Genomic DNA, 13,462 nt, shown 5'->3' with positions numbered 1-13,462 from the left:
CCCTCCTGCCCCCCGCAAGTTTGAGGCTGTGGTCCATCCAGCCTGTCTCTCTGGCAGGACCAGCCTGGAATCACCATTCTGGTCTTAAGGGACGGTCAGTTCTGGGAGCTGGACGCTGGGCCCTCCTGTCCCCTGCAGGTCTGAGGCTGTGGTCCATCCAGCCTGTCTCTCTGGCAGGACCAGCCTGGAGTCACCATCCTGGTTGGACTTTTGAGGAAGGATGGAGCTCTCATCGCTCAGCAGGGGGCAGACTTCGCATCAGTGTCAAGTGGGCGCTGGGGAAGGATGCTCCCATCTCTGCCGTGTGAGGCCGCTGATAGTCAGGGTTCGTCAGAGCAACAGAGCCAATAGGGGAGAGAGAGGGAGAGACTTATCCTGAGGAATTGGCTCATGAAATTATGGAGGCCGAGGAATCCACCATCTACCGTCTGCAAGCTGAACGCCCAGGGAAGCCGCTGGTGGATTCAGTCCAAGTCTGAGGACTGAGAACCAGGGGAGCTGGTGTTCAGTCCTGGGGCAGAAGATGGGTGCCCCAGCTCACGTGGTCAGGCAGAGAACTCTCCCTTCCTCTGCCTTTTGTACTGTTCAGGCCCTCCAGGGACTAGAAGATGCCCACCCACACTGGGGAGGTGACCTGCTTTACCCAGCCCACCAATCAAACGTTCATCTGATCCAGAAACACCCTCACAGACGGGGCCAGATGTAGTGATTAGCCAAACATCTGGGCACCCCATGATCCAGTTAAATTGATACGTGCAGTCCACCATCAGGGTCCCCGTCGTGGCTGGGGTGGGGCTGGGGGCTTTGTAGGAGGCTCGACGGCTTCAGGGCTTCTGAACCTCTCTTCCCTCATGTGTGAAATGGGGGTGGTGGCCCCTGCCTCATGGGATGGTCATGTTGAGTGAGTGGGAGAATGGATGTAAAGCCCGTGGTTGTCATGGAGCCTTGGCATTGGAAGTGGCTGTGAGAGCCCCGTGTCCACCTGGCCCTCCTTCAAGGGTCAGCTTGCTACCCCCCCTTCCTGGCCCCCCGTCTCCTCGAAGCCTCGCCAGTCACCCCGGGCCCTGGTGTTCACCCCCCCATCAGAACCACATGTCACATGCATCTCTTGCAGTGTCGTTTACGTGGTGGGTGAGTTCAGCTAAAACTGGGGCTGTCTTGCCGTCCTCCCCAGCCCGGAAAGAGGCCAGGGCTTAGTGGCAGGTATCTGTCAATACCAGGCCCTGAAGGATAGACCTCTCCCGTCTTGTCAGCTGTTGAGTCATCCTGCAGATGTGGAGAGCGCGTGTGTCCCGGGGGAGCTGGACGGGAAGACCGGATCTGCAGGCTGCCCTGCTCAGGGCTCTGGAACCTTTTGAAACATAGCTGACTGCATTCACTCCTGGTTGGTCATAGTTTAAGAGTGGGCTTGTGGAATGAATGAATGAATGAATAATCTGTCTGGAGGACTGCAGGGGAGGAGCTAGCACAACTGACCCCAGCGTTCTGGGTGCATGTTGGATGACGGAGGCTGCAGGCTGGTCCAACCTGGGCCCCTCTGGCTCTGCAGGCTCTTCTCCACTGTGTCTTGCTGTCCATGGGGAAGGCCTCCGCTGGGCCAACGTGGGTGTCCCTGCCGTCCTCTGTAGGACGGCCTGGTCATCCAGGCAGCAGACCCTAGAGCACCGTGACCTGGCAATGATAGGACGGCCGCCTGCCACTCCCTCTTAGAAACCTCTTGAGTCTGGCCGGCTTAGCACCTCAGCAAATCTGCTCGAGTTGGGACTTGCCTGCCCTGAGCCTCCCCAGGCATTGAATGCTGGGCCGAGTGGTGTGTGTGGAGGGGCACGAGGCCGCGTTAATCTGGGGCTCCCTCCTGGTGGGTGGGGGAGAGAACGGCTTGTCCTCCATGTTCCCCAGTCCAGCCCGGCTTCCTCCGGGACCCCGGGACAGGGAAACCCCAATTCCCAACAAGGTGGATGCAGGTTATAGGGGGGCTGGCCCGTGCCTGACCTGTGCCAGCACCTCTCCATCCCGCAGACAGTCCCGGCAGCCCAGCACGCAGGAGCCGAGCCCAGGTTTTGGAGTTTGAGGGACTTGTCTTTATCCTGGGCTCAGCTCCTCATAGCTGTGTGGCTTCAGACAAGTGACTCAACCCCGCTGAGACTTGGCTGTCTTATCTGCAAAATGGAGTACTGAGGGTTATGTTAGGTGGGGGAACGTGTGTAAAGGCTTTGACCCAGTACCTGGCGCGCATCCGGACGGCGGTGGCTGCCGGGGCCAGGTGTTACCTGGGAGGACTGGGGCCTCTGGCCCCACAGGGGACGGATTTCTGGTTCTGGAGCCCCTGGCAGGAGCAGAGGTGAGAATACGCCCAGTGGCCTCAGGTGACCTTTGCCCTCTGCCCTGTCTTTAGGAGTCACGCGGACCTCCGGCGGCCGTCTCCGGAAGCTTGGCGACCCGACTGGCCCGGGTAAGTGGCTAGGTCAGCCTTGGCCCCCTTGGTTTGTCTGGGGCAGGAGTTACTGCTCACGTGCTCCAAAGAGACTCTCCCGACCACGGCCTGGCCTGGGTGGGCAGAGTGGGGAGGGGGTGTGGAGCTCCGCCTCTCGACCTCGGTGCCTCGGGGGCGGGGCCTGTGCAGCTCCTCCCCACCGGGCGGGCGGCTCTGGCCTCCCAGACCCCGGCTGCGTGGCCGGCACGGGAGCCTGCTTTGTGTCTTTGTTGTCAGGTCCAGCGGCCAGGCCCGGGGGCTGTGCCTGGTCCGTGGTCTCTCGTCAGAGGACATTGGGGCCCAGAGGTGAAGGGACTCGCCTCCCCTAGGAGGTGGGAGAAGTGTGTTGAGGACCTGCTGGGTGTCAGACCCCGGGCTGGACGGGCAGAGGGGCATAATGGCGACGTAGCAGCTGTTCTACAGGAGGGGATGTGCCCACCCGGAGCCCACGCCCCACCTTCTAGACCAACCCTGTCCAGTAGAACTTTCTGTGTCAGTGAAGTGTTCCCTGTCTGCATCGTCCAGTACGTTAGCCACTGTCCACGCGTGACCATTGAGCACCTGAAGTATACATTGTCTATGTTATTTATTCATTCATTTGCACAGAATTAACTGACTTACGATTCTCACTTAATATCTACTTGTGGCTAGTGGTTATGAAATTAGACAATCCGAGCCCATGCTGGCTCTCTGGGACCCCAGAGTTCTGAACCCGAATGCCCCTGGGGCAGCCCGGCCTCTCTCCAAGTGTGTCCTCCAGAGGCAACCCCCGCCAGTGGGCTGGGCACCCTCGGGCCCGTGTGGTGGCCGATGGTGGCTCTTTGCTGGGAGTGGTGGGGTGGCGGGCACGTGATGTGCAGGCTGGACGTCCACATGAGTGTGTAGGAGGCCCTTGCGGTACGGGACGGGCCGGGTGTGGGAAGGGAAGGGTGACGCCGGCTGGAGGCCTTGGGGTGATGAGTGATTCACGTCCGTGGTTAAGCGGGAGCTCCGCCCCCTGCAGACACGTTGGGCTGCTAACCACTGCGCTGCCCGGCTGCTGCTCTGTTTCCTGGAAGCCCTTCTCGGAGCCCCGGCCTCTGCCGCTGTCTGCCTCTCCATGTCCCTCCCTTTCAGCCGCTGGGCTGCGTCTCCGGGCCCCTCGGCGTGATGGGCTGGGGGAGACGCCTGCGCTCCAGGAATGAGGTCTCAGGAGGCCGGCGCCCGGGGCTGCAAAAACACAGCCTCCCTCTGGGCATTACTTCCCTGTGCTCAGAGAGGCCAGTTCTGTGCCATCAGCACTTGGCAGCCATGACCACGGCTCTGCTTGGAAGCCTAAGGCATAATTTGCCCAAGCTCAAAGCTGTGATCTGGGTTTCGCATGGGACCGCCTGCTGACACACGAAACCCACTCTCTGGGGGCCTCTGTGGGCTCCGGCCCAGACACCCCTCCTCCTCTTCCTGCCTCCCTTTTCCAACCCCTGCCTCCCTGCGGCCAAGACCTTGGTCCAGGCAGCCTTCTTTCCTGGACCCCCAGTCCCTCTGACCTCACAGAATGCCCCCATTCGGAGCTGCCGTCCCCTCCCCTCCTCCCAGACACTTCTGTCCCATGTCTGGACCCTGCACCCCGTCTCCTCCCCAGAAGGCCAAGGGCCCTCGTCGTGGTGTTTCCTCCTTTATTTCAGATTTTCACGAGGCTGGGTTTGGGACTGGGCCAGAGATGGCCGTTTCCGCCGTGAGCCACAGTCCGTCAGCCCAGACTACACCCACGGTCACCCTTTGACCAGCTCACTCTGGCCTTTTTTTTTTTTCCCCCCAGAAATAGAATTGTTAGACATATAAAAATATGTGAAGAATATAGTAAGATACCTGTACACCCACCATCCCGCTTAAGAAATAAGGTGTTACAGGTGCAGCCCAAGAGCTTGGGTGACCCTGTTCCGGCCGAGGTGAGCAGCCGTCTGAATTTAGAACTGCTCGCTGCTGGGTGTGTCTGTACCGTGTGCTGTGTGTCTGCAGACGACACGCCGTCTGCTCCTGACCCCGGCAGCGTCGCATCATGTGTCCGAGGGGAGTCAGCTGCTGCCCTTTGCTTTTTCCCGAGATGGGACGACTGAGATGTATCCTCGCAGCTCCGTGTATCTTAGTTCATTTGCTCTGACCTCGGGCAGGCGGGGATTCCTCTGTGCAGGGGGGCAGAGTTTTCGCCCCCTCGGCCTGTTGCTGGAGGCCCATGGAAGCTTTCCTCTCTTACAGATACTGCTGGACCCACTGTCATGGGTCCGGGGCCTGTGTGTGTTCCCCCGGGCAGACTGCCTGGGCTCTGGGACGCTTGCCCCGGGCCCTCCCAAGTGACCTTCCTCTTTGCTCACCCACCCTCACCCCCTTTCCATGCTATGAGCTGCCACCCCGGGCGCTGCTGGCTGACCTTTGCCCTGGTTCCCACGGCACCCATGGCATTTCCCCTGCATCTGCTTCCTCACCTCCTTGCTGCCCTGCCCAGCCCAGCCCGTCTGTCCCCTGGCTGGGATCCCTGGGGCCTTCTCCTTCTGCCCTGACATCTGGTGTGTGGCCGGGTCCTGCTTTACATCCTTCAAGTACCTCTGGGGGGTGGTGGCCAGAGCCCCAGTCCCACCCTCATCCCTTGAGTGGTGGGTTCAGCAGTGCCGAACCACACCCCTGCCACCAATTCATATTTGCTCAGAACCTCAGAAGGTGACTTTAGCTGGACATAGGGCTTTTACAGGTTAGTTAAAGGCCTGGAGATGAGGCCATACTGGGTTAGGGTGGCCCTAAATTCAGTGGCTGGGGTCCTTTTAAGAAGAGAGACACAGAGGAGGCCACGTGAGGACAGAGGCAGAGATTGGAGTTTTGTAGCCACATGCCACAGGATGCCTGGGGCCACCAGAAGCCAGAGAGGCAAGGAGGGATTTTCCCCAGAGCCTCTGGAGGGACCGCGGCCCTGCTGACACCTTGATTTTGGACTTCTGCCTCTAGAACTGTGGGAAAATCGATTTCTTGTTATTTTAAGCCCCTGTTTGTGGTGATTTGTTACAGAAGCCGCAGGAAGCTAGGGCCCCTTCCCTCTGTGATCGACACCCCACCCACACAAGGAGCTCCCTAGTACGCTGTCTGAGCTGTGTCCCTGCCCTTACGGGGGGTGCCCCTGTGTCCCCCTTCCCCACCCCCGCCTTGGGTCCCGGCTCACACACCCCTTCCTTAGGGAGGGGCCCTGCTCCAGGCCCGGCTAGGGCCCCACCCCAGTGTCCTGTCACTCAGCTGTACTCATTGTCGTCCCCCGTGGACAGTAGGCGCCGGAGGAGGGGTAGGGCCCCTCCAGCTCGTTGCCCACCCTTTCTCCAGGGCAGCACAGAAGAGCCGCTCGCTCTGTCACTGAGGGAGGGAAGGGAGTGTCCTTTGTGGAGGAGCTGGTCCAGGAAGAGGCCGCCAGAGTTTTGGCCACTGTGCACCTGACACCCGGGCCCCCGCAGGCATCCCCAGCTGTTACTCCCCCTTCCCACTGGCACCCCCCCCTCCTCCACTTCTCTCACGTTTCAGCCTCGCCATCCACCCAGGCACTCAAGTGACAAGTCTCGGTGTCGTCCTTGACCTCTGCCCCACCCCAGCCCCCCCAGGTCAACAGGTGGCCAAGGTCTTGTCGACTCACCATCCCCCCAGGTGGCCCTTGGATGGGCCACCCGTGATCTTGGCCGTATCTCAGTCAGGCCTCTGTGTCTCCCCTCACCCCCCACCCCCTTTCTCCCCACCAGAGGCTCCTCCTCCCTGTCCAGTTGGTGTTTGGGGGGCTTTACTCAGTCCCACCTGTGTGCCTGGGCCTGGGTGATAGCCTCCACCCACGGGATTCTTTAAAACAGACCTGGTTGTCCTCTGACCAAAAGAACCCTTGCTTCCCTTCTCATAGGATAAACGGTAAACCCAGCGTGAGGTTTTCCTCCCCTGTCTAGCCTCTCACCCCTGCTCTCCCCTCCCTGCTCGGAGGGGTCACAGCTCTGGAAGCCATTCTCTTTCCAGGGTGATTTGACCCAGCCTGTCCATCCCGTGAGCAGGTGGGTGGCGGGGATTCCTCTATCCTCCCCACCCCGTGCTCTATGGCACAGGGCAGGCAGCCAGTAAACATCGTTGAATTGAACTTGATAGGAGAAGCTGGGGGGGATTGGCCAAAAAAACAAGTTTAAAATAAAAATCCCAGCCGCCTTTTGCCTTGGTTGACGAGGAGGCTTTCTCTTTGCCTTCTGGGGAAGAAATTTATGGAGAACTCCGCGTCTCCAGGGAGGACGAGGAGAAGAGGCAGCCAGTAGGCACGGTGGTCTTTACATTTAAATTATTTATTTAATACAAATGAAAAACGCAGTTCCTCCGTAGCAGGGGCCCCACGGTAGGCTCTCAGCGGCCACACGTGGCTGCCGTATTGAACGCGGCAGGTCCGCGGCATTTACGTCAACGCAGAAAGTTCTGCTGGGCAGGACTGGTCTGGATTGGCCCACACGCTGGATCTTCAGATTCATCGTTCATCCGGAGAGCCTTTACTGGGTGCTGCCGAGCAGACAGAATGTTGGGATCCCAGGAGGAAGTGAAAGACACCAGCTCTTCGGGGAGTTTTCGTGTATTCCGGAGAGTTTAAACCCAGGGGCCTTGGGGCAGACTCTATCGAGGACGCTGCTCTCCACGGCCCCGGACCCTCCTTGCTCTGTACGGGCAGCTGGGGGCCTTTAGGAATAAAGCGGCAGCCCCCAGCTCCGGCAGGGCCGCAGCCAGGGATTGATGGCTGAGCACGAGGGCCGTTAGCGGTGGAATTTGGCCCTGTCTGGGCCGCCTCTCTCCATTGTCTAGATTTCCTTCCACACTGACCTGGAAGAACTCCCAGAGCAACAGGCCGGCCCAGGCTGTTTGCACCAGTAAACCCTGCAGCAGTCCCCAGGGCAGAGAGTAGCTGGATCGTATTTATTTAGGAACAGCCGAAACTTGAGGCGCAATAAAAAGTGGAGAGAAGATTCCGGAGAGGAATGCAGCAGGCCCCGGGCCCGGAATTCGTCTTGCTCTGGAAGGCTGCTGGCGGCCAGACTGGGGCCGGCCCTGGAGGGTCTCGGCCGGCTGCCCGCCTTGCTGGCAGGTACAGTAGCAGTGACTGCAGGAGGGTCAGCGGGAGGGGGTCTGGGGGATGCAGCTTCTTTATTTTTAACTCAGGGAAGCAAACTGTGTGGTGGAGTCTGGGGATGAGCAGGAAATGAACGGAAAAGTCTTTTTTTTTAGGTGAGAGGTGGGCATCCCCTGTAGCTTGGAGCTAATTATGGAGGATTCGCAAGTACCTGAATGAGGGGAGGGGGAGGGGAGAGGTGGCAGAGATTCTGAGCTCAGAGCCTCAGAAAGTGTCCTTTCAGCCGAATGCCTCTTCCTCCGCCTCCTCACAGGCCCCTCCCCAGAATGTACCCCAGGAACAAGGCTGTGCCGCTCTTGTCAACCCCTTCCTGAGGCCCCTGCTGCCTGTGTCACATTCACCTGGAGTGCTTGCCCCCTTTCCGCATGGCTGGGCCAGCCCAGGCCTCCTGGCTTGTGATGGGAGTTCAGGGGTCACTGGGATTGCCTCTTCTGTGTCCCGTCCCAGCCAGGCTCTGGGGCACGCACACGCACTTCGTGGAAAGGGGCATAGCAGTGTCTTTAAAGATAAAACAGGCCTCACTCTTCCTCCTTACCCCGCACTGGGCTCCTCGCTGGTGACGGTGACATCAAAAAGAAGGTGGCTGGGAGTATGCAGATCACGGGTACAGGTCTGTGGGGCTCAAGGGTAGAGATACTGCCTTTAGAACTGTCTGGAAGGGGCTGCTGGGCAACAGTACCCATCCCAGGACGTGGGCAGGCTCCGGTGGCTGGGAGCTGGGGCTTGCTGGCTGGCACGAGCAGAGTTCCCAGAACTGTGGCCCGGGGGGCGGGTCCTGCCTCCCCAGGGCATAAGGCGTTGGTCAGTGTGGGGATGTGCTGAGTTCAGAAGCCAGCCCCCTCACTGGGGCTGCTCACGGGTTTACTATGCTAATATGCTTGTTGAAATCAAAGACCAGGACAGAGTTTTTCGTAACCACAGAGCCCTGTCTTGTTCTGCTAGAAGGAGAAGCCACATGGGGAGCCCTGACCTGCTGACCAGTTGCCCTCTGAGTGGCCAGTGCTGAAGCCAGGACTCAGTGAGCAGCGGGGGTCGGCCGCCCCCTTCTCCCACTGCCTGGCCTCACCCCACCTCTGTGCCTGGCCTCTTCGCGGCTCATGACTAACACGGCCCCGTCGGAGCCAATCGGTGCTGCCAGGTTTTCGGTTTCAAATTATCCCCCGCTTGGGCCAGAATGTTTGGAGTTTTAGGCATGGTTGGGGAAAGGACGCTGAGCCAGACTATGCCGGAGAAAAACCGAGGGTCAAGCTGTGCTCAGCAGCTGCGCCAGCCGCAGCAACAAAACGCACAGCGTGTGCAGCCGGCACCTGAAGCAGGTGGTCAGGATGGCTGAGGCCACGGCTGGGCTCCTCGTCCTGGTCCAGCCGCCCCCCAGCTGGCCCGGTCTGCCGCTCCGTGGGGCCTTCCTGGGCCTGCTCACCGCGGCGGGAATTGGTGTCGAAGAGTGCCCTGTGGCATTAAAGGGGTTTCTTTTTTCATACGTTTTCTGTAATTGCTAAATCTAATACAATGAACATATAGTACGTTTATAATCAGAGAAAAACAATAAGGAATATTTTTTTCAAAATCAGAAAGGAGACTAAACAAACAAATCAAAAAACCTCCAAGATTCCCATTGTTTCCCACTGTTCTAACTTAATTGTTGGTGGTTGGCTTACTGTAATGTGTTAGAATGAAATATAATCACCAGAAAACATCGTTCAGGGAGCCCTGGCTGTTAAGTCTGTCTGTGGTGTCTGTTTGAGTGTCCTGTGGCTGATGTAACAAATTACCACAAACTTGGGGGCTTAAGTCAACAGAAATTTATTCTCTCACAGTTCTGGAGGCCGGAAGTCTGAAATCCAAGTCTCGGCAGGGCCGGGCTCCTGGGGAGCTCTAGGGGAGAAGCTGTTCCCTGCCTGCTCCAGCTTCTGCGGGCTGCCAGGCTTCCTGGGCTTGTGGCCGCACCACTCCACTCTTCAAGGCCAGCCTCTTCACATCTCTCTCTGATCCGTCTGTACATCCCCTTCTCTCTCTCTGTGTCAGATCTCCCTCTGCCCCCCTCTATGTGAGTACACGTGATGGCATTTAGGACCCTCCCAACCCCCTGATTCAGGATAATCTCCCATCTCAAGACCCTTCACTTAATCCCACCTGCAATGACTTTTTCTCCAAATAAGGTCCCGTTTACAGGATCCAGGGATTAGGGTGTGAGCTCTTTGGGGCCACTGTTCAGCCTACCACAGTGCCCACCTTCCGTCACTGTGCAGGCAGCCACCTTTGGAGCTGTCCTGCAGACTCTGCTGGGGGTGGGGTGTTGCTATTTGGTGTCTCCCAGAAGGTGTCACCCCCCAACCCCCAAGAAGATGCCCTTGCTACCTAGGAGACTGCATTTGGGGTCCTGCCCTGGGCAGGAGGGGACGGGGACTTTGTGACATCCAGCAGAGAAGTGTGCATGGCCCTCTTGTGTTGACATGTGGCTCATGTGGCCCTGTAGGGCAGGATTGTAAACTCAGAGGTCACCTGGAGGAGGGGCTGGCAGATAACGAAAATGAGTGATGGGGCTGTGGGGACCACAGCAATCCAGAAAACGCGGTTTCATCTAAAGAGGGTAGCAGTCTTCAAGGCGGCCCCTTGGGCCAGGCAGGAAGGCTCATTCCGTGTGGCTATATGCCCTCCCTTTTCCGAGAGATGAGGAAAATCTGGAGTTCTCGGTGAAATTGCCCGTTTGCAACATTGGCACGAATACACATTTTCTTTAGACAGGGTCAGTTAGGCATACAAAACCTGCTTTTGTGTCTTGGGTAGAGGGCTGCCAGTCTGAACCCTTGCGGTGAATGAAGCTTAAAGGGCAGAGGAGGTGCCCCCCAGCCCTCCCTCTGACCACGTGCTGTCCCCCTCCACCCCTGAGTTGCCAGCTGAGCAGTTCCGGGACCCCAGGTGAATAGCAGGGAGCAGTGCTGAGCCCCCAGCCCGGCCAGGCCCCGTGTCCTCTCCCAGAGAGGCGCTGAGTCTGGGGAAATCAGTGGCGAGGAGCTGCGCTCCCTCCCAGGGGACAGCTGGAGACTCACTGACTCATGAGTAAGTGGTAGGACTCTTCCAGGAAGTCTCCATCCCGCGCTCCCCTCTCGGCTGGGGTGGGACGGCCAGCTGCCTCTGTCTCCGCAGGCGGACGGCACACCCGGGCGTCTGCAGGGGTGACTTCTCCGGGCTCAACCCCGGCAGGTGTTCCTGAACCTTCCCTCGGCCCCTGCCTGGGGCGCCACTGCCCCTCCTTCCGGCCGGGTCAGGGTGGGAGTGAAGGGCCGGCAGAGGTGGAGGGAAGGGAAGGCGGGCAGGCAGGAACCAGGATTTTCAAACGCTCCAACCAAAGGAAATCGCAGCATCGCGGGCCGGGGGAAATGAAAGACTCTGGAAGTCTCCAGGAATTTGATTCTGTGAGCTGGTTTCCAAGAGGCTAAGTTAAGCTTCTCCAAGTGGATATTAAAAAGGAGCAGCGAGACGAGCCCGGGCGGAGGGGCTGGAGGGGGTGGAGAGAAGGCACCGGAAGCCGCCGCACGCTGCACCTCTGGAGCCACCGCACAAAGCCCCGCCGGCCGGTCCTCGGCCCGGAGGACCCTGGGGACCGCAGGAGCCTTTCAAGGCCCACGTCCGGCCCTTGCTCCCGCCTCTTCTTTTATTTCTCTCCTTCGCTGCCTTTCCCCTCCCGATTCCAAGAGACAATGCTACTTCAGTTTGGAGCACAAACATATGATCAGCACATGGAAATGTGGTAATTTGGATGCATTCGTGATTGCAACAGATTGAAGAAATTAGACCAGACAAAGAGTGTTTTTGGAGGAGGAGGAGAGGAGGCAGAAAGAGGGAGGGCGACGGGGTGAGAAAGGGGAGGACGCCTCTGGAAAGGGGGACGCCGGGACTCCCGCCTGCTGCTAAATATATCCGTAGTGATGGAGAGAGACCGGATCACAGGTAGGCAAGCGGCCCTCCTCCCCCGGCTGCCCCTTCCCCTTAACTCACAACTTTCTTTATGCTTCGGGAAATAAGCACCCAAGGGTCACTTTGACTCATTTTTGTGGACATATTTCTTTTCCTCTTGACTGTTCTGAGGTCCTGGGACGTAATGTTCCAAAAGTGAAGCTTCGCTAAGCCGGGCTTTTATTTAAACTCGGCTCTCCGTCCCCTCACTATTTCTCTTTCATTTCCCAATGTGCCACTTTTGCATCTTAAGACGGCCGTGAATGCTGAGACTGTGGGCGCCGAAGTCTGGGAAAGGGTGGGGGGACCTGCTTCTGGCGCTGGGGTCCGGGGTGGCGGCACCGGGATGCCGACAGTGGTTTGTCCGCTGTGTGGTTTGTTTGTTCGCTGCCAGCCAAAGTCCGTCTTCAAGGCCGCCTTGGTCTCCTCCCTGAAATAGCATTTCGGTGCCTTCCCGGGAGTTGATTACAGGGCCGGGAGCTCCCGGTGCCCAAACAAGATGTGCAAATGCCTGTGTGTGTGTGCGCGCGCGCGCGTGCGCGTATGCACACGTACAGCGGAGAGAGCTTACTCTATTCTGCCGGAAGCTTGGGGGAGTTGACCAAGGTGACTCCCACTTGGAGGTGCTGGTGTCATTGGGGTCCTGTACTCACCTGGGCACCGTGGACAGAGAGGGGGTAGCAATGATCGTCCACGTGGTTGGATGGGATTGATTTAGGACGGGAAGAGCGGAGCTGTGGGCTCTGCTCAGATTCGGGGGCAGAATCACTGATCAGAACATCAGAATGTCACGTTGGGGCAAGGAGTGAGGGCAGATGGCTGGTCCTCGGGCTGGAGGGACCTTGCAGGTCCCTGGATCGGTCCCTGCACCCTGTGTGGGATCGAGGCCAAGTGGGTCACTTTGGAGCGGGCTCAGACCCATCGGGGCAAGAACCAAGCAGTGGAGAGAAAAGAGGCCGCCCCTCCTAAGTCACCCCGGTTAGAAGCCCCTCTTTCTCGGGCTTGGTGTCCCGTGTCAGCATCTGATATCATCACGAATAATTCCCATTCATTATGGGGCCTGCTGCTACGGCACACCCCTCAAGCCAGGTGCTGGGGTACACTGTGCAGGCCTGAGACGTCCTGGGGCATCAGCCTCTGGGCTTGAGGTGCTCCAAGATGACCCCTGGGTCAAAGTGAGGATAAGAATGTCGCTCCCCAAGTGCCACTGGCTTGGTCTGTTGTTTGCCACTGTGTGTGTTGCCGGGGGGGCTCCCCAAGAGGCCAGAGGGAAGGAAGGCGCATGTCAGTGTCTCCTCTGAAGATAGCCCCTTGCCTGCTGCTCCAGGGGCTGATCAGATCCCAGTGTGATGTCAGGGCTGATGGGGCAGCCACAGGCAGGGGAGCTGCCAGCGGGGTGCGTGTGTGCGCGTGCACGTCTGTGCTGCAGGGCACACAAACGGGCACTGCGACTGACCACAGGAGGTGGGGCAGCCATGGAGACTGGCGGAAGGCACGGCTGGTGGGACCGCATCTCATGTGTGTTTGAGCTCAGTGACGCGGGCCAGCTGGGGCGGACGGGGCGCTAGCCAGGGTGCCTTGCTCTCCGGCTGGCAAGGGCTGCAGGCTGTGGGACCAGGGAGGATGGTTACTCCATTGGCCTGGCTGCCAGGGGCCTCCGGCCCAGCCTTCATTTAACAGATGACCAAGCCGAGGCCCAGCTGGGTGACCACCAGGGGACCAGAGAGGCAGGGCTCGGAGGCTGGAAGGGGGTCCTTGGGGGAATCAGAAGCAGTGGCAACGTCTTGCAACCTCCCGGGCTAAGTGAACTTGAGGAGCTTTTCATGAACTGAACAAACAGTCCGCTCTGTGCCTTCATAAGCGTTGAGCACCACGCC

The 13,462-nt window shown here is 58.9% G+C and overlaps 1 protein-coding gene across 3 annotated transcripts in view; it reads left to right on the top strand.

The window, feature by feature from the left end:
• SEPTIN9 (septin 9) overlaps positions 1 to 13,462 on the top strand; it is a 165,353-nt gene that overhangs the window by 13,717 nt on the left and 138,174 nt on the right. The window contains exon 2 of one of the 3 annotated variants that reach the window (XM_067714666.1): positions 2,396 to 2,452. The exons of 1 other annotated variant lie outside the window; for it this stretch is intronic. In XM_067714666.1, coding sequence (XP_067570767.1) covers positions 2,396 to 2,452 — 57 coding nt within the window. Of the gene's footprint in view, positions 1 to 2,395; positions 2,453 to 10,562; positions 11,580 to 13,462 lie in introns of those variants that run through there. One more of the 3 variants, XM_067714667.1, reaches the window with a different exon arrangement.

Source organism: Pseudorca crassidens, chromosome 19, assembly GCF_039906515.1.
Source record: "Pseudorca crassidens isolate mPseCra1 chromosome 19, mPseCra1.hap1, whole genome shotgun sequence".
NCBI lineage: Eukaryota > Metazoa > Chordata > Mammalia > Artiodactyla > Delphinidae > Pseudorca > Pseudorca crassidens.
Note: the sequence above shows the minus strand (reverse complement) of the source record. Positions and strands in the feature narration are given on the sequence as shown.